A 20,000-nucleotide genomic window follows, 5' to 3' on the forward strand; every position below is an offset into this window, starting at 1 on the left:
TTCCCGGCTAGGATGCACCACAAGATCACTCAAGGGTTTCTTCCTGCCTTCCTCCGCTAACCTGTCAGCTACGTCATTCCCTTCAATACCAACATGGCTTGGGACCCAGTTGATGATGATGCGTCTTCCCTGATCCAGGATTCTCTGAGCAATGGTGAGAATCGAGGTTACCAGGTAAACGTTATCAAGGGGCGTGCTTTGTTGCAGGCTGTCAATGGCGGCCCTAGAGTCTGTGTGTATAACAACATGCCCGTCCGTCTGGGCTGCATGGGCTAGGGCTCCCATAATAGCTACTGCCTCTGCCTGGAGCGAGGAGGCATTGTCTGATACCCGCATAGCTTTCTCTATGCCCCTTGCTGCAAAACCGGCGCCTGCAGTGCGGGTGGTGGGGTCTACAGAACCATCCGTGAAGTAGGTTTTACTGTTCAGCGGCGTGATTGCTGTAATGTTCCTCTCCGCCTCAGCCTTCAATAGAGGCGGTGAGTACTGCGTTTTTCTTCTTGATAGACTCATGACAGAGAACTCTATCAAGGATCGTGCCCACGGCGGGGCTGAGACATAGTCAGGGTGGGGATGGTCCATGCCCTTGATCAGTAGTGTCTCTTTGAGCTCAAAGCGTTTCAGCACTCTGGTTGTCTGAGACAGCCAGGTGTTGTTAGCAAAGAGTTCTTGGTTTTGTGCAAGCCGACGCTGCACTCTCTGTCTTAGCTGCGAGTCCAGTGGGGACTGTAGGACATTTGCAAGGAACTGGGCCGCCATCTGATCAATCCGGGTGTCCAGGGGAAAGAGTTTGGCCTCCAGGAGGAGGTTAGTAACCTTAGCCCACCCAGGGGCACCCAGAATAATCCTGGCGGCTTCGTTTTGCATTATGTCGAGTCTTTTCCTGAGTCCAGGTTTTACTGTGATCAGGGCGACGGAGGCGTAGTCCACAATGGGACGGACAGCGTGCACGTAAAAAGATCTTAGTACGCGGTGTCCAGCCCCTAAGCGCCGCCCAGACAGAGCTCTCATGACAGAGAGCCTTGCCTTGGTCCGGTCTAAGAGATGTTTGATCTCGGAGCGGAAGGTGAGGTTCTTATCGATCCATACCCCCAAGTATTGGTAGACGTGTACCCACTCAAGCTCTAGACCTTGGACTCGCAGTCTTTGATCACAGACATCATGCTTCAGCGCCATTGCCTTCGATTTGGCTGCTGAGATCTTAAGCCCGACTCTGCAGCATTCCTCAGTTATTAGGTCCAGACAACGCTGGGCCTTTCTGACTGGATTCACATTTCTTCTCCCAGTGGAGATAATTGCTAGATCATCTGCATATGAAATGATCGTGCACCCCGCTGGGAGTGGAATGTCGAGAATGTTTAACATGAGGATGTTGAACAGGGCCGGGCTAAGGACCCCTCCTTGAGGGGTGCCATTCTCTAGAGGCAAATGCCTGGAAAGGTGACCTTGGAACTTCACTCTGGCAGTTCTGTTCCGAAAGTAATCGCCAATCCAGGCAAGCAGCCTGCCTTTGATTCCCTTGCGGATCAGGATCTCCTGAATGGCTAACGGGTTTGCCAGTTCAAAAGCCTTCTCCAGGTCAAGGAAGACAATGACAGCGCTGCTGCTGCTGACAGTGCTCAGTAAGGTGGCAATGCTGTGGGTAGTGCTCTTGCCCCTTGTGAACCCGTGTAGGTGTTCATGTGGAGGTCCCAGCTTCCATTGGAGCCGATTCAGTACCATTCTCTCTGCTGTCTTTCCTAGACAGCTAAGCAGGGAGATGGGGCGGTACCGTCCTGGCTCCTTTGGTTTGGGGACGGGAATTATATCAGCCCTCTTCCAGCACTGTGGCAGTGAGGAAGTTTCCCAGGACTTGTTGATGAGATGCAGAAGTGCAAGCTCACCTTCATGTCCTAGGTGGGAAATGATGGGGTGGGAGATCCCATCGCTACCCGGGGCTGACCGGGAACTGGACTTGTATGTTCGCCGTAATTCCCTCAGAGAGAACATGGCATCTGTATCATCAGGCTCGACCGCCTTTTCTCTGATGAGGGCATGCCTGCCTGGGAGCAGTTGTTCTTGGCATGCCCTCAGCTCTGCTGGTAGTCCGACGCTACTTGTTCTAGCAGAGAACTCGAGTGCCAGTCTCTCCGCCTCCGACCGCGGGTCATGGTGGGTCTTTTTGGGGGCTGAGCGATTCGTGGCCCGTCTGATACGGTTCCACAATTCTGAAAGGGAGGTTTGGTGGCCAAAGGACTCACACCACTCCAGCCACTTTTCCTGCTTTAACCTCTTAGCAGTTTCCTGAGCATCCCTGAGAGCCTCTCTTAGAAGAGTGTGGTTCTCGGGAGTTCTCTGTCTGCGAAAGTGTCTTCTGCACATATTGATTCTGTGGTTAACCTCCTTAATCTCATCATTGTAGTACCAGGCGTCCTTGAAACACCTGGACCACTGACGAGTTTTGGGGATGGTTTCTGAGGCTGCCTCGTCTATGGCATTTACTAGTCTGGCCTCAAGTATGTCCACATTATCATTAAGTGAGGAGTCACTGGTTCTGAGGCACACGGCCAGAGCCTCCTGGAAGGCTTTCCAGTTGGCTCTTTCCACCTTCCATCGAGGATTGTGCTGGGGCATGGGTGCCGGGCCAGCATCCAAGATGGTGGTGACTATCCCATAATGATCGCTCGTGGCAGTGTTGTCCACAGACCAACTAATTCTCTCGACCAGAGCCGCAGTGACAAAGGTGAGGTCAAGGACCCCCCCGCCAACATGCGTAGGCTCCTGGCTGTTGAGAAGAGCAATCTCTGGGCATGACTCTAGCACCTCGGCTATATGGCAGCCTGCCATATCACGTCTCTGAGTGGGAGCCAGTATAGGGTGGTGGGCATTAAAGTCCCCCCCTATAAGAATTAGCTCATGTGCTGCAGCAGCACAGGCTTCACTGATATCTAAGCCCCTACAGTTTGGCCTACTGTATACATTGTACAGCTTGAGAGGACCCCCGGCCAAATGGATCTCAACAGCAAGGGATTCGACACCTTCTCCGCACTGCCCAGGATCGGCAATCAGGGAGCAGGGGATAGTCGACTTCACAAGGGTAATCAGGCCTCTGGTACCTTGCGTACTCGGTAGCACAAAGGGATGATATCCCGAGAAGCGTACAGATTCCCCTGTTAGCGTCTCTTGGAGCATGACAACATCAATGTTCCGAGATCGCACGATCGCGTGGAGAAGGGCGGCCCTAGGGGAGAAGCTGTTGATGTTCCACTGCAGTATGCTTAAGTTAGTGGCCATAGTGCTTGTCTGCGTTCACTAAGTCATTGACGTCAAGGTATTCGGTCTCTGTGTCCGACGCCCCAGTGTGGGTAACGTCAGACATTTCGGAGTCTGACAACTCCTTGGTGAGTTCCACACTGAGTGTGATTTCCTCACTTGACTCGTCACTGTCGTCAGGACAGGTCGAGTTGGAAGGGCTGGGTCTCCTGGGAGGTGGAGTATTCCTGGTCGCCTTGGCCTTCTTTTTGGGTGGCCTTGGCTTCCTCACCCTTTGGGGTTTGGGCGCAGGCTCTGCCAGTGTGGTCTTGGCCGCAGGTTTGTCGGGGAGACAGGGCTCGCCCTGAGTTGGGGTGGGAGAAGGAGTCTCGCCCTGAGTTGGAGGGGGAGTTGTGGCCTTGGGCCTCATGTCCTTTTCCTTCAGGGCATTGACGGTCTGAGTCATTGCCGTCATGGCTATCTCGACTGCCTTCTCCGTCTCCTCGCTGGTCCTTCCCAATGCCGTCGCAACTGCTGTGACAACTGTCTTCAGCAGGAGCGTCAAGTCCTTCTCTGTGAACAAAGTCGGACTCTCCGCTCTTGGGGTAGCCTTTGAGGTGTTCCCAGACCACTTCCGGGTCTGTTTCCGACTTGGAACATCCACCAGCGCCGGGAACTCTTTTGTGTTGGAGGCGTCCGGTGCTGGTTTCGCTTTGGGCGGTGCTTCCTTCCTCTTAGGAGGGGGGGGAGCCCTTACCCCTTTGTTCTGCCCCCAGACATACGTGCCTAGAGGGGCGGGAACAAAGTCTGGTCGTTTTGCAACGATCTCTTGCCGCCGAAGAGCCTCTTCCTTTCTGACAGAACATCCGAGGCTCCAGGCGTGGTGTTTTTTATGGCAGTTTGGGCACTTGGCAGTGATGTCTCGCTTGCCATCTTTGTGTGCTTTGAGACACACCTCTGTTCTGTGTGCCTGACTACAGACACCACATTTCGGCTTTGCAGAGCAAGTGGCCTTGTGGTGTCCGTACTTCTGGCACGTGAAGCATCGGAGCGTATGTCCTGAGTCTGTAAGAGCCCCAATTGCCAAGATCCAAGGACGCAACTGGAGCTCCCTCCAAAGTGACCAGGACTTGTCTGGTTGGGTGCTTCCCTTTCAAAAGTCGAGAAGCGCCCACCACCTTGGAATGTGCAGTGATGACCTCGAGGTCATACATCAGAGGAAAGCCAAGAAGCACCATCTTGGACTTCCTCTCTTCGGGAGTCAGAGCCGACAGGCTCACCTTCCGCCCATCCAGAAGCTTGTCAGTCTTCTGGAGGAAGGTGAGGGTGGCTTGGTCCTTTGGAACGATTATCATGCCATTGTCTCTGGCAATTCTAATCGTCAGACGGCACTGTCTCTGGGTTTCCAGAGCCCGTACCATCTGGTAGGCATTGTCGAATCCTTCCGGTTTAGGAGGAACCCTAAACTGGGGTACCGACTTGGGGCTGTAGACTCGCCCTCTGAGTCCGAAGCCGTCCGAGGTCGTTTGCCTCTTCTCCGAACCGACGCCGGAGTTTTGCCAGTGGGGCCAGTAGGGTTGGAGGGTCCTGTCTGGCTTCCATTTTTTGATTGACTTCTCGTCTGGATCGACGCCAGAGATTTGTCAGAGCCTGGGGTTGGTTTGGAGGGTCCAGCCCGAGGTACTTGGGTGGGTTTTTCCTGGACCGACGCCAGATCCCTGCCCATCTTTTCCCTTTTGTCATCAAAGCCCTCGAAGGGGTCTAAGGTGACAGCCTTTGTCATCGTCATGCAAGGTTCGTCAACAGGGATGTCAGTCATGGGTTTATGAGTTACGGTTGCCATGTAATAAGCGGTTCATTTCATCCTCCCACGCCCCCACCCACCACGGAGTCCAACAAGGGGAAGCTTTGTATGAGTCCATGCTCAGGAGCCACAGGGGTGGTGGGAGGATATACGCAACCCCGGCCTCGCGTTAATGGCACTCTCAAGACCATGCGATTGCCTGCAAGGCAGGAGCTACTTGACCCTAGCCTAGCTCACAAGAGAGACCAGCCGATTGACCTAACCGAGTCGAGATCAGGCCACCCGTCTTGCTGGAATAGAGGACCAAAGAGGCGTGTTGCTAGCCGCAGGGCGTACTCATACACGGCATCGCTCAACCTCCAGGACTCCCGTCTCCCAGCGCACAGGGGCACCACGCACGGCAAACACGTGGGTAGGTGTAGGCCCCCTTGGGGGGAGGACCAGGGGGGGTGCGACCCCACCTACTAGATCAGCACCTAGGAACACTTAGTCATCCCTCCTCAGAGAGCCCGCCGCTAGAAGGTCACCTCAACGGGACAGAGAGACTGGCCAAATCCAGAGCGGGCTTGTCCAAGAAAGGAGTTCAAGCCCCCGCGCCACGACAAGGTGGTTCCTTGGCGGGGGTTTTAAAGGCAAAAGACAACCAAGAGAGTGCTACAAGAAGACATCGAGTGGTATGAAGCAAAGTTAAATGGTAGTGCTGGATCCCCTGGTTCTGCTGACCATAAAGCCTACTAAAAGGAAGGAATACAGTAATAAGAGGAAATGTAGTCTGGCAAATAAATTACTGAGTGAGATTCAGGAATGTGTGAAAACGATACAGATGATGAACTTGACAACGGAAACCAATCATCCTCAACCTTAGAAGATTTATCCACTCCTGATGACTGCCGGAAGGGAAACGGAAATACACCACGGAAATAATGTAACAAATTTTACTGATGCTTTTTTTTTTTTCTCAAGTAGTAGGTCTTGACAGCAGATTGATTCCTTTAGATACTACCATTTTCCACAAGAAAAGGCAGGCAACTATTGGTAAAAGAGATGACACTCTAGCTTCATTGAAGATAGCCAATATGAATGAAAACATGTCATAACCTCAGGGAATTAACAGAAGTGATTGATTTTTATGAGGATATAAATGATGAGGTCCGTTTTCAGTGGCCAATTAACTTTAATGCTATTAACGGGTAACCATTCATGAACTACTGAACAGACATGCAAAATTATTTTGTCTTGAGTCCTTAAAAGAATTTAAAAAACATAATATTGCCTAGGATATTTGTGCCAACTGGCACAAATAACCTAACCACCTAACACCAACTGGTGTTAGGTGGTTAGGTCATATGTGTTCATCATTACATGTTTGTATATCACTTGATGTTGTACTTGATAAATTATGAAATATTGAAAATGCTGATTTGCCATCCAAGACAAAAGTTGGCTTGAAAGACAATTTGATTAGATGCTTGGGGACATTGCAAAAGAACCCTACTGTTATCAAAGGTATCTTCGAGTTCTCCAAGATCCATTTCTTTTGCTGGCGAAAAGCTGTCATTAGTACAGAGCCGACAATATTTCAGACAGCATTTGGGGCATCTCAAATGTGTTCAGAAGTAGGGATCAGATTAGGGTTTGACAAATCCTAATTTGCATCCATCAGTAGATATCTGCATAACACAGATGTCATTTTCATGCCACTCTCTCACGATGAGTTCAGTTCAGTTCAGACAGATTTGCGAAGACGTCGCTTCGCCCGGGTTATATGCACACGGCGGCATCTTATCTGATCATCATCGCTGAATTCAATTCAGCTCAGTTCAGAGAGATTTTGCGAAGACGTCGCTTCGCCCGGGTTGTGTGGATGGGGTAGCCCGGTCTCTATTGGCTATAGGTGCTGACTCATCTGATCATCATAACTGAACTTTTACCGTGGCGGTCGGATTGCCTGTAGGCGCTCCAGTTGCCAGGGGGCTAGTGACAGGCACAGCCGTCTAACCAGCCCGGCGGCTGTCGTCTCTGGGCCCTGCCTGAGGAAGCGAGTGTGCTCGCATTCCATCAGGTAGTGCCCTAATTTGGCTTCCGGCGTGCCACAATACTCACAGCGTCGCTCATCTTGCCCAATAGTGGGGATGATTTGCCACGCACAAGGGTAGCCTATTCTCAGTCTGTGCAGACTGACTTCAGCACACCTTGATATTCTGTGAGAGAGTATCAGCGACTCATAGCCTGTGGCGTTTGAGTACCAGCTGGCCGAGGGGGAGGTTCTCGCTTCCTCTCTGTGTCGCTGCAGGGCACCGACCTGCCCTGCAACCATCGTTTTACGCCTTAGCAGTTCCCGGCTAGGATGCACCACAAGATCACTGAAGGGTTTCTTCCTGCCTTCCTCTCATGATGCTGACAGCATACATGAGGTATTTGGTATGCTGAAAATGGAATCGGATAAAGCTGGATATACAAACCAGCCAAACCTGAAGGATCGAATTTGGTACAATTTTTCCTATGAGCAGTTATGGAACCTCACCACAGAAAAGTTTGTGAATGTCCCAGGTTTTTAGGAAAGAGTGTTTAGTTCTCCTTTGTTCCATTATATATGGGATATCAAATACACGGTAATTGCGGATAGGGAAATATAGTACATGTGAGAAGTTGTTGCATACTATAGATATTGCCAATAAAAGATACGTTTCTAGTTTGTAATATACTTTCACCATGTATAATATTATGCTTAATTGTAGAAAAAATAATCTTAAAAACTAGAATTATACTATACACGATTAACCCACACAGGACGGGTGGTACAGCATGTGTACCGCGCATTCAAAAGCCCAGTTGCCGGGCGGCACAGTATTGTGCCGGCCATTCAATTGATTTAGGCCTAATAATTCGAACGCCCCGGCATTTGGACATTCAAGGCTAGAATTCCCCCGTCGGGAATGGGTTAAATAAATCAACATAATTTGAATACATCGTTAAGTAATTACTGCTATAATGACGAAGAGAATATAGAAAACGGGAATTTCACCCCAGACTAATCTAATTATATAACCATATTTTTTGTATCTTTGAGTTAAAAGTGCAATAGGTAAATATTGATAAAAACAAATAAAAATGGTATCACTAGTCATGAAAAAATAAATGGAGCCTACTTCTGAACAGTCCCCATGAATTTGAATGATGTTTTAAAAAATCACCAATTATTGAAATACCCTAATGTACATGTGTGATTATTTGTAGTTTTTGTTTTTGTTTTGGTAAAAAAAATTATAAAGCATGTTTTTTGATGCCCCACTAAAATATTGCTTCCACTTTCCATTGGTATTATCACATAGAAGTGAAGAATATAGGCAAAATTCAATAAAGTAACAATAGAAAAGCATTGCTGTAACATATTTTTATATGTCCTTACGTTGTAAATGCAATCATGCAAACCATAGGAATAGGGTGGGTGAAAAATGCTCTGAGAGGTTCAGCGTGGTCCTGTGCAGTGGGAAAACACCCCGGAACAAAACGACATGTACTTATTATCTTCCTGGTGGGAGCGGGAGTAGGTGAAAATATGTCCCCTTGCGAATAGGTTAAAGAAAGATTGTAGATTTCGTACTTATCAGTAGCAAGAATCCCTTGGATAACTCTATTGTATATTAGAAAGTTGTGCAAAATTTCTTAAATTATTTCGCCCACATTTTGATATGTAAGACTGAATCCTTATGAAAAGGATACTCAAAAATGAATAGATAGAAAGATTATGCACCTATATATTAATGGTTGCAAGATTTCTACTAGCGTTAATTTTTTTTGTTCCATGAACTACTAAATATAATGTTCGCATCTTTTTCAGGTTGCCATTGCAGCTGAGCAGAGATGGCGCCAACACCAACTCCAGCCCCTCTGGAGAGTGGGAGTGGAGGTGGCCCTATGGAGACTGTTGGGTCAATGGGGGGCCAGATGGGAACCATATCCTTAGGAGTTCTCATTCAGTATATTAACCAGAGAACATATTCAGATCTATTAAATTTAGCAGAAATGTAAGTTATTTATGATCATGTAAATTTTTATGTACTTGCTACATACTATACTCTGTTCTCTAAGTGTTGTACACTTCCATTTGCACAAGTGCATATGCCATCTGTTGTAATTTGGTTCAGATTTCAGTCGTTATAATTTTCTATAACTTTCTGTGCTAATCAAAATGCTAGTCAAATTTTGAGTCAGTGTCTGTTGTGTTCATATACATATTAGCATCATCTCTAGACCATTCAAAATTGTCTTAAATTTTCTGGAATAATGGAGATACACTAATGTGGATAGAAAATAGAGCATTCATGCTTAAGAATTCCATATTTAGGTAACATTTTTTCACTCATTTTGCAAGCATGATAAAAAGGAGTATTTTCAAAATCATTTGTCTCAAAGGAAATTTTGAGGCCTTACACAAAATGAAAATATTTACAAAATCTCAATAGTAATTTTCCTGTTAAAAAATAATCAGATATAAACTCCACCCATCTCCAAAAGGATTATGAATTTATATATGAATTTAGATTGAAGGAATGTCCAAAGAAAATAGTTTTTGGACAACATAGGAGAAATATTAATAGCCCATTTTTATAGGGCTTCTGAAGTTCCAAATTTTATTCAGCAGCAAATACATACATGCATGGGTATATATACAATATATTGACAAAAATAAAAGGAATACTAAGACTTTTTTCCCCACAGTTTGCCAAGAAAAAGTGATTTAGAGAAAAAAATTGACATAGTTCAGTATGCCCAGCGGACCAGACAGCTCTATGTCCGCCTCTTGGCTTTGGTCAAATGGGCAGCCAGTGCTTCAAAAGTGGACAAATGTTGTGTAAGTGAATTATTCTTTTGTGTATATTTAATACTGTAAATTCTTGGTTATTATTATTTTGTCTTTTCTTAGTTTTCTGTACATAACAGATTTACCATTTCTTTTCTTTCAGCATATCATGGCACTGTTGGAAAAGCAAAATAATCTCTTTACCTACACAGCTGATAAGCTATACCATATGACCAAAGAAAACTTAGTATGTGCTCGTCTTCCCCACTTTCACATCCCAGCTGCTGTAGAAACACTCACCACTGGTAAGGAATCAAATTTCATGGATTTAGATATATTGTTCATCATTGTAATTATGAACTTTTTCTGATATATGAAGCTTTTTTATTTACTGTTTTATAAAGTCTCCTGCTGTTTTGCCAGATACATAATCTTCGAGAAAAGGTTTATAAACAATGATTTTACAAAAATCATATAGCCATCATAAATATTTTATAAGTTTTTATAAAAGGATTCAAGCAATGCATGGTGATTATTACAGGTTCATATGACCGGTTACCGATGACCATACGACAGCGTATCCTTCCACCAGAACCAATCACAGCATTGGAACGCAAACAAACTCTAACTCGGTTGGAACAGATCATTCAGCATCGTTTGGTGACGACTGAGCTTCCACCCCAAATGAGAACAAGCAGAGTCAGTATTTTAGGGCACCGTTATATTTTCTTTCTCTGAATTTCACAGCCACTTTTTTTTTTTTTAACTTTCTTTCTTTCCTTTTTTTACAGGCATAAAAAATTGTGAAACAATATAGTTTAATGCAACTTTATATTAGGAGCTTCAATTGTATACACTTTATATCAGAGACTACTCATTCACCTTAGAGGAAAGATCAAATTATGAGACTCACATTGATAGAACAAGTGTGCATTTATTTTATGATAATTTCCTCCCTCTGCATGTATACTAGAAAGAAAGAAAAAAAAAGACATGCTTTATACTTTTACCTTTTCCTGAAATAAGGAATTCATTTTAGATCTGTCTGTCAAGCAGCCAATAAAAGACTAGATAATTTGTTGAATGGGCAAGGGGTTATAAGTATATCATTATATAAGTTAATAATGTTGCCAGCGTGAACAGTAGTATTCCTGCCAAAATAATTTTAACCCATTGCCAATAGGGTGCCTAATGACCTAACTGGTCGTCAAGGTAGGGGGTCTACGATATTAGTGGCACTAGTTAAAAATTAGAGGGACGGCGTAAAGGTTTTCTTCACCCTCCGGGTAGCGCAGACTAGCCCAAACAATATTTTTTCATAAATCCATCATAAAATGCGAGTTTAGGCTAACTTTGGAACCCTGTAGCTCTAGAGTTAGTTCTGTTTCAGCCATAATTCTTCATGACTGTGTGCGTGCTTCAACTATGAGCAGATCCCAATGTTGCGTCATGTACGCATTGACTTCCGTCTCTTAGGCCTGATTTTTACCGACATGTATGTAGGCAATAGGTTAAAGATTTTTTTACTGTAGAAGTGAAATTCATACCGGATTTTCATGTACAGCTTTAATTATAATCCAAACACTGTCATGCTTTTCAGATGTGTTGATACATACAGCCGTATTCTATGACGTTTTCTGCGTGTCGTGGCCATGTCATGTTCATGTTGTGTCCATGTCGTGTTCATGTAACGAATGCCGTAATCTAGGACGCAAAAGCGTGCCACGTTTGCGTCAACTGCTTCAGGTTTACCAACCGTTCCAAAGTTAACATGTTTCGGATGAATGGCACTGTCCAAACGACAAATTCATAAGAGAAACTACAATCATAGGTAGCACTAACATAAGATAATTCAATTTTGGTATGAATCAGTCGTTGTACTTGTTCCTAGTTAAAGAATTGACAACCATTTCACGAACGCGCTGTTGGTAATTCACTCTACGCTCGATCAAAACAAATGGGATGTGAGGGATTGTGTTTTTATGAAGAGATCTTCCTTATTTTATCTTTGTATATACTGTACATATATGCGCATTTTTAATATATCATGCATATAGATTTAATGTATACATATTTCATATAATTATATTTCATATAATTATATGCTTTAATTTTACGTCCCTGACTACTTTTACCATTCATTTAACTTCACTCTCCTTCGAAAAGTCCGCCAAAAGGTAAACAAACTCAAAATCAGCAGAGAATCCATGTTTTCCTAAAAGAGTTTGTAATCCATGTCTAGGACAATGATGCCTAATATATCCAATATAGATATTACTTTCCAAACGTAGTATGCTCATATGAAGTATTAGTAAGAAAAAGTACAATAAAAATATGATTTTTTTCACTCGTGTAACTATCGTGACAAGCCTACCCCCTTGCCACGGAGTTTCCACGATTGTTCCAATACTTTCCACGCTTTTGCCACGAACCCGCGCTTCTAGAATAAGAATCGCGGCATGTTCATGTCATGTACACGGCGCACTTAGGAACTTAGAATACGGCTGATAAATACATGATATCAGTGGATGACACTTTATCATTTACACTTGAGATTTATTCTTTGAATAAGATATTTATCAGTTACTGTTACGAGATGAGTTACCATATGAATGTGAGCTGTACAGCTAGTGAGAGCACTGTTTTCAAGTGATATTTTGGAATGGCTTGATTGATATACTAACCTTAAGATTTTATAAGTTGGTAATGCTGCTTGTTGGGCATTATTGACATCTTAATCTTTTGCATCAACCTAGACTTTCATTTTCTGTGATCATGAAAAGTAATTTTCCCTGTAACTGAGCCACACTACAGAGTACACATAAAACAGGCACTTCACAGTCCATAGGTTAAGAGAATAAACTCCTTGTTTAAGATTGATTATTAATAAATTCTTTTCTAGATTGAGAATGGTCGTGTAAAGTTCACAGTGGAACATGAGTTTGAAGTAAGTCTCACACTAATGGGAGACAACATAACAGAACCTTGGAGACTTCTGGAAATTGAAATTCTGGTTGAAGACAAGGAAACTGGGGATGGCAAGGCCCTTGTGCATCGAAGACAGGTTAGAATGAACATCTAGATAACAGTACATGATTCCTTTCTTCACAATTTATAACCTTGGATTGTTTGTAATTAAAGTGTGAATGGCTGTCTATAGGTTTCTAAGTTGTTTATATTTCATCCTTTCTTTCAGGTATTATTCATTCACCACCTTATTCAGTCAAGATTGCAGGAGAATCCAAAGCCTTTACATGAGACCTACATGGTCCTACACTCTTTCTGTCAGGCATTGCAGCTAGAGGTCCTCTTTGTACAAACACAGAAGGTGAGAGTTTTGCATTATTTGACATTTTATTTACTCGAAAACAACAAAAGTTGGTATACTCTCACAGAAAGATTTTTTTTATTAGATGTGATCAACATTAACATATACATTAAAAGTATCTGTCTTCTTACAAATACTTTCTTTTCATAGCTTCTAGAGGACCGGCTGGACTACCACATTCGTATTGAGGAATACTTGCAAGGAAGGTCCCTCACCTTGACCTACTGGAGAGAGCTGACACAGCGAGATCCCTCAGCACAGTTAGGATACAGACTCACTGTGCAGGTTGATCCTACAGAGCCCTCAAAACCTCTTATGGTATTACATACACCATCCTTAGGATCTAAGGTAATGCAACTTGATGATGGCTTTTAAACCGTATCAGAATGACTGAGAATTAGACGAATGATCCATTAATGATATACTATATTAATCATTGTCTTGAACATGATTATAATTTCACCAGTAACTTTGGAACTATCAAGGCTTGTTAATATTAGGATATTCAGTTGTAAAAGTAATTTGCCTGACAGCTTTCACAATATTTTTTACTTCTAATTTATTGCAAGCTCATTTGAAATATGCAATGTTTGCAGGAATCGGAGATTGCTGAGCGTGCTATCCGTAGTGATCACCTGTCAATTGAGAGATTATTGGTTCATACAATTTATTTAAGAACAAAGATTCGGCTCTCTGAGCTGAAACAAGAAATGGATTCTAAACTAGGAAATGATGCTGAAAAATGTAAGTATAAATATTTTTTCTTGATATTTTAAAACCTTGTTGATAAGAAAAAGTACTTTCTTTCTTTCTCTTGAATATCATAAAATTACCATTTGTCCTGACTCACTTTATCTTATTATATCCCTTGAATTACTCTTCATATGATTTAATATCATGAACTCATGATTAACAATGTATCTCGTAGACCATTACATCACAGCTTGTCTTGGTTACGTAAATGACAAGCTAATCTATTTACAGGTCAGCTTAGTGGATCTCCAGCAGTGCTTCATGTGCCCATCCTTCAACCAAATCTAAGATCTGAGCAGTTGTTAATCACTGTGGACACTCACACAGGGGTGCTTTTACCTCACATTCCACAGTATGACAACTGTCATTTAATATCAGATTTGCAAAGTGCGCTGAATCATGATAAATCGAAAGTGGATGATTTGATATCGGAGCTCAGGTTAGATATTTGAACATTTTGTTGAATATGTTCTTAGCTTGCAAAAGTTTATTTTAGAACAATAGTTCACTGTATAAGCTCAGATATTTTTATGAAATGTAGTTCAGTGCATGATTGGCATATATTAGCTGTTTTTTTTACATTGAATATATACATGAGTAATTTAAACCTGATTGCGATATTTCAGGTACTGGCTCATGGTACGTCGCACAGAGAAAACGCTGCAGCATCTTCCTGCAACAGCCCATGAACGCTTACCCCTTATGTATTTTGCCACACATCCACTGAACTCCCTTGGCAAGCACAAGGTCTTCATTACATTCCACAAACATCCTGGATATGTTGTAGTAAGTGTGTTCTTTCTAAGGATAGTTCATTAAACTTTTTATTGTTTACTTTTTTGGGTGTTCTTGTTTTTATTAACCCATTGCCGATTGGGAGGTTATGGTAGCAAAAGGTCTAAACGATGGGGTATTTCAAGCATGTAAGCCTAACTCCTATTCACCTGCTCTGGCAGCGGCCAAGCACTGTGCGCCTGATCACCCAACATGCCAGCCACATGGAAAGTCATGACAAAATATCTCATCTCCAGTGGCAGTTACGGCCACCACTTGACAAGATCTCTTGTCATCCAGCCTCAACGGATTAAACTCAAATTTGATTTTTCTGTATTGTTTGCATTCCATGTATAGATTTCTCACATTTTGGTTTTGTATAGATATAGTTTATCTGTATTAAGAGATTGGTTTGATGATGTTTACAGATTGTGGAGTTCTGTGAGAAAGAAGGAGGCCCATGTGAAATAGAGCAAAGCCTTTACTTTATGGTAGTGAAACAAGCAAGTATTGAGGATAACCCAAATGATGACACAGTGCAAACATCACTACCCAAGTCTTACATGCGGGCATATGACCTTGTGAAACTTGATTCTTTTGTGTGCACACATGGACCTTCTACCAAAGTTGATGGTAAGCTTAAAACTTTTCAGATGTAAAGTTATCTTAACATAAGAGTCTTTATTTGCTGATTTCTGTGGTATTGAAATTAATGTTAATGCATGTCCTACATATGTTTTGTAGCATTGTTTTATTTATAAGGTTCTTTTTATATTTCTTATGATTATTAATGTTAAAGTTATAGAGCCAGGAGAAAGAGCCTTGGGAGGCAAGAGAAAATTACAACAGCGAGCAGAGCCAGCTAGCAAGAGAGTCAAAGTGCCAGCCTACTTCTTACCAGATGTTGCCCAGTGTGTTGCTATGAGTGATATGAAACTACCTCTCACACATCTGTCACTCAAGGTAAGGGAATGATCTTGTATAAGATGTTTGATGTTTTTTATACTCTTGTTAGTGCTGATATGATATGTAATAGATTGAGGACATTTTTATGACATTCTTGAATTCTATGAGGCACCATTTTCCTCAGCTTCGTGAAAGGAATGTTTTCAACACCGGAGAGCAAGTGGAAGAAGGCGGTATGGGAGTACTTCTACGCTTGATTGATCTACCATCAGCAGAAGGCCTCTCTGCTGACACTGTGACAGCTTTAAGAAAAAACCTCCTTTCTTCTTCTATCAGAATTCAAGTTCCAGTAAGAAATCTATTCATGTCTGTGGTATTCAAATAGTTTTAGAAATAGAGGTGTCTGTTTTGTAAATCAGTAATTTAGTAATACAAACTTTATTATAAATATCTTTTCAGCAATTCAAAGGTTCTCGAGTCTTTGGAATGGAGTATCTGTTTACCAACTGCCCTGTGACAAGTCAGCACTCCCGTGAGCAAGGCCCACGTCGTGCTGCTTACTTTACTTATGAAGTAACAGAAAATGTGAACAGTACAGTAGATGCAATTTTGGCGGATTGGACTGTTATCTCACAACTCTATCAGCTGGTTCTCACATTTGCAGCTCATCTGTCAGCTTCTAGAGGTATGTTTATATCCTTTGAAAACTAATATCTTTCAAATACTTTATGAAAATTTGACATTTTGTTGGACTATAATTTGAATTACAATTTATTTCATGGTCCACCAACAGCTGGTGTTGAATCAGCTGGAAGCAGCAGTAGTTGCAGTAGCAGTGGGGCTAACCCTAAAACCTTAAGTGAGATGGTGAGAGTTAAGTCATTCAACTACAAAAGTATGACTCTTGCATATGGCCCCAGCTATGACGCATTTGTCATCATAAGGTACAATGCAGAAAAGAAGGCCTTCACCTTAAGTTTTGGTAAGCTTTGTCCTAGATACACTTGTATTTGCTATTTTGATGAAGCTCAGCATTGGGATTACTCTTAATGAAAAATTACAAATGCATTGGATGAAATTGTGAACAATTAGATTATTTTTTATATTGCTTTTAGCTTCTTGTATGGACATGATGGTTCACTGTTCTGTTTCAGGTATGAGTGGGGAGGGAGTATGGGCCACAAACCCTCACACAGTCATGCAGGACCAGTTGCAGGACCTAGTCAACCATCGAGGCCACATGGGACTTGTGGACTTAGCTACAACTTTGCATCACACTTATCAACCTCTTTTGGCAATATCCAAACTTTCACCAACACTTCATCTTGGAGTTATTGATAAGGTAAACTGATATTTTACTTTCTTAGTGGCTTTTAGAAAATACTTACATATTATAGGTATAAATCTTCCATGATGTATCATCAGCAAGATTTAGTTATTTGGAATTAAATAAGGGAAATCAGGAAATGTTAAGGGCTTCAGGAATTGAATATATTTTCACATACAATGTTTTCCAACAGAGACAACATCCCATCAAGAACTTGACAGTTCTACCACAGTCACCCACACGTGTCAGTATTGTGTACCGCAACATTTACTGTTTAAATGTAGACATGCTCCCCAATGGGCTTGTTGCAATTCGAGATGGAGCATTCAGCAGTTTTGAAACCTCAAAATTGATAGAAGAATTCATCCCAGTTCAAGGACTCAAGGTAAGACATTATTTGTAAATCTGGTCAGTACAATTTTATTTCAATTTTAACCATGCCTTTGGCATTCGTCCTAAATCTAAAGGATACACTTATATGCAAATTATGATATTCTTTAAGGTTGCCAATCATTTAAGTCTTGTCCAGCTGACCTCATTCAGACAGATGTGTAACAGAGACAAGATTCATACCACGTTATTCATGCATTAGATGTACGCAACTCATTTTACCCCATGCCTTAGACGCTGTCTTGTTCTCTAGTCCCAGTGCTAACCCAAAGTATATCATCTTAGCCAATCTATTTCTGTCCAGTTTCCTTAACTCTTCTTCTTTGTGCATTTCTGTAGGGTCAAATCACTTCCGCACTGCTGCTTTCTTTCTTTTTATTTATTTATTTTTTTTCTCTCTCTTTTTTCCCGACCCCAAAATACAGGCTATTTATTCCTTCTGTAGTGTAACTAATGCATCATACCATGTGAAAATTATAATTACTTTGCTAGTATATTAACCCTATGGCAACGGTGCGTCACACTCATGTGACACAGCTAAATTCCCGATGCTGGGGCGTCATGCCAGTGTGACGTTTCCAATGCAATATTGCAATGGCCCGGCGTAGGGGTTTTCGTGTAGCGCGTGCCCCGTCAGGAAAGGGATAAATATAGATAAATTTATCATACCATAAATCTGTATGATAACTAGAGACACATCTTAAAATGCCAAGCCCAGGCCAAACACCTTAAGAAGTGGCCCATCTCAGAGGGATAATACTAAACCATTTCTATGGATTCTATTGAGAATTCAGTTAGAGGACAGTTGCAATAGTTTTATGTGGTTTTTATATACCTTTAAGAAAAAAAGGTTTAAAGTCATTTTCTTATTTTTCAGGCATTCCTCAGCAAATATGTAGATGAAACTGCCATCAACAGAAGAAGATCACAGTCAGAAGATGATAATCCTCCAACGCCAATTCCCCTGGATGACAATCCCTGGCCCACACCAAAGGCTGCCTCCCCCGCTCGTCATGGCCCTATGACTCCACCCATATCTTCCAACCCACACACTCCAGCCAGCCCTCACCCAGTGGGCATGAGCCAGGTGTGTGACATGCTCAGCAGATTCATTCACACAATTTAGCTGTTTTCATTTTGGTTGTCATAAGAACTTGATTGACAGTGTGAGATATTAACTATAAGTTCTCCTAATCTCTCTCTTTTTATTTGTTTATGATTTTCTAACATTCAGTAACTTTTTTTTTCTTTTTTTCTTTTTCTCCAGACAAGTGGACATGGAGGTTTTGTGTCAAGCCCTGTGACTAGTGGGTTCTCTCTTGCATCTCCACCATCTCTACCAGGGATGAACCCTTCTCCTGCAATGTTGCCTCATCAGTCGCCCAGTTCAGGGTTCTTGGGTGCAAACTCTCCCTCTGCACCTCAGTACAATGTGGCATCACCGGTCGGGTTCCTTGCTCCTTCTCCATTGGGTCCACATTCAGTACCTATGCATTCTCCAGCATCTGCACTCATGCAGGGCCCAGGTTAGCATTCCTTGCTTTTACAGTTGATTTATTTCAAAATAAGGCCATTACTGAAAGTACAGATATCCCAATATCCCAAGATCATTATAGAATGAATTTTGCTATCAAAAACTTCTAGCACAGACATTTCAGGATTATATCTAGATGGTATTTTGGAATCAATGCATCTATTATACCATTTTACAGGCCAAAATCAACCATTTTGGATACATTGAGTTATGCGTCTTATTAGCATCTTTCGAAACTCTACCTGTGGCTTACTGTCCCCATCCCTTGTTTTGAGGGTTCTCAAAATTACCCCCCCTCCCCATTTTGTGAAATGATATTACACTGAATTAATTTTATATATTGTAGAATATTGAATTTACAATATAAGCTTAAGAAGGCCATGCATTTGTAATTTTTTATTATATTTACTTCTGGGAAGTATGAACAAAAAAATAATTTTATGAAAATTTATGTTTAGACCAGTAAAGTACAAAAGCAAAATTAAAATTTAAAAAGTTACAGCACCACCTGTAAACAACAAAAGAATTCCAATAATTGGTCTGTATAGTGTCACCACTTTCATGTGTCTATCGCACATAGTGTTCAAGATATGATTCTTCTTAATTAGAGAAAGACTTTATGGTGCCCCTGCTGAACCTCCATTGTTTCATGTGAAGTCATTGCTTATTCAATAGGAGATTATCTTAAAATGTATGGCTTTGAATCAGTATCTAACTCAATGACAATATTGAAAGTTGGAGATTATTTGAAGGTCGAGACAGTAAGAGGATTATGTTCTCACCTGCATGAGATAATAAGTATGGATGTGATTCCCTTGTAAAAGGATGTTCAGGGGAGCAGTGAATAGCACCCCTGAAGAATTTGAGGGAAACAAGGAGGGGCATGTGGGCAGCCACCTGTCTCAAACAAAACAGATTTTTAGGCCTAGAAGTTATAGGTTGGCTTACTAGATTATGCTCATTTTGATCAGTGCTACACATCTGCATTCATTTTATACCCTAGAAATATTTTTTGAGTTATTACCAGCTTTCAGTGACAAAACAATGAAATGTTATTTTCTCTATTTTCAGCTGGAGGTGCAACTTATACCTCACGAGTGTTGCCCAACAAGCCATATGCCGCTGCTGTGCCTACTGTTCTTACTCATG

At 42.2% G+C, this 20,000-nt stretch overlaps 1 protein-coding gene across 4 annotated transcripts in view; it reads left to right on the forward strand.

Annotated features, from left to right (window-relative positions):
• MED14 (mediator complex subunit 14) overlaps positions 1–20,000 on the forward strand; it is a 35,437-nt gene that overhangs the window by 6,572 nt on the left and 8,865 nt on the right. For 2 of the 4 annotated variants that reach the window (XM_043029469.2, XM_043029468.2), the window contains 20 exons: positions 8,877–9,063; positions 9,758–9,890; positions 10,003–10,144; positions 10,381–10,538; positions 12,742–12,903; positions 13,036–13,167; positions 13,318–13,515; positions 13,764–13,911; positions 14,152–14,359; positions 14,547–14,706; positions 15,123–15,327; positions 15,494–15,657; positions 15,785–15,949; positions 16,060–16,285; positions 16,394–16,582; positions 16,755–16,942; positions 17,121–17,312; positions 18,195–18,404; positions 18,585–18,843; positions 19,923–20,000. The exon at positions 19,923–20,000 is cut by the window's right edge and continues 32 nt beyond it. In XM_043029469.2, the coding sequence (XP_042885403.1) occupies positions 8,900–9,063; positions 9,758–9,890; positions 10,003–10,144; positions 10,381–10,538; positions 12,742–12,903; positions 13,036–13,167; positions 13,318–13,515; positions 13,764–13,911; positions 14,152–14,359; positions 14,547–14,706; positions 15,123–15,327; positions 15,494–15,657; positions 15,785–15,949; positions 16,060–16,285; positions 16,394–16,582; positions 16,755–16,942; positions 17,121–17,312; positions 18,195–18,404; positions 18,585–18,843; positions 19,923–20,000 (3,481 nt within the window). In that variant the 5' untranslated portion in view covers positions 8,877–8,899. The remainder of the gene's footprint in view (positions 1–8,876; positions 9,064–9,757; positions 9,891–10,002; positions 10,145–10,380; positions 10,539–12,741; positions 12,904–13,035; positions 13,168–13,317; positions 13,516–13,763; positions 13,912–14,151; positions 14,360–14,546; positions 14,707–15,122; positions 15,328–15,493; positions 15,658–15,784; positions 15,950–16,059; positions 16,286–16,393; positions 16,583–16,754; positions 16,943–17,120; positions 17,313–18,194; positions 18,405–18,584; positions 18,844–19,922) is intronic. The other 2 variants (XM_086552088.1, XM_043029470.2) reach the window with 1 other exon arrangement.

Source organism: Penaeus japonicus, unplaced genomic scaffold, assembly GCF_977035675.1.
Source record: "Penaeus japonicus unplaced genomic scaffold, GWHDUDI00000001_assembly GWHDUDI00000026, whole genome shotgun sequence".
NCBI classification, from domain to species: domain Eukaryota; kingdom Metazoa; phylum Arthropoda; class Malacostraca; order Decapoda; family Penaeidae; genus Penaeus; species Penaeus japonicus.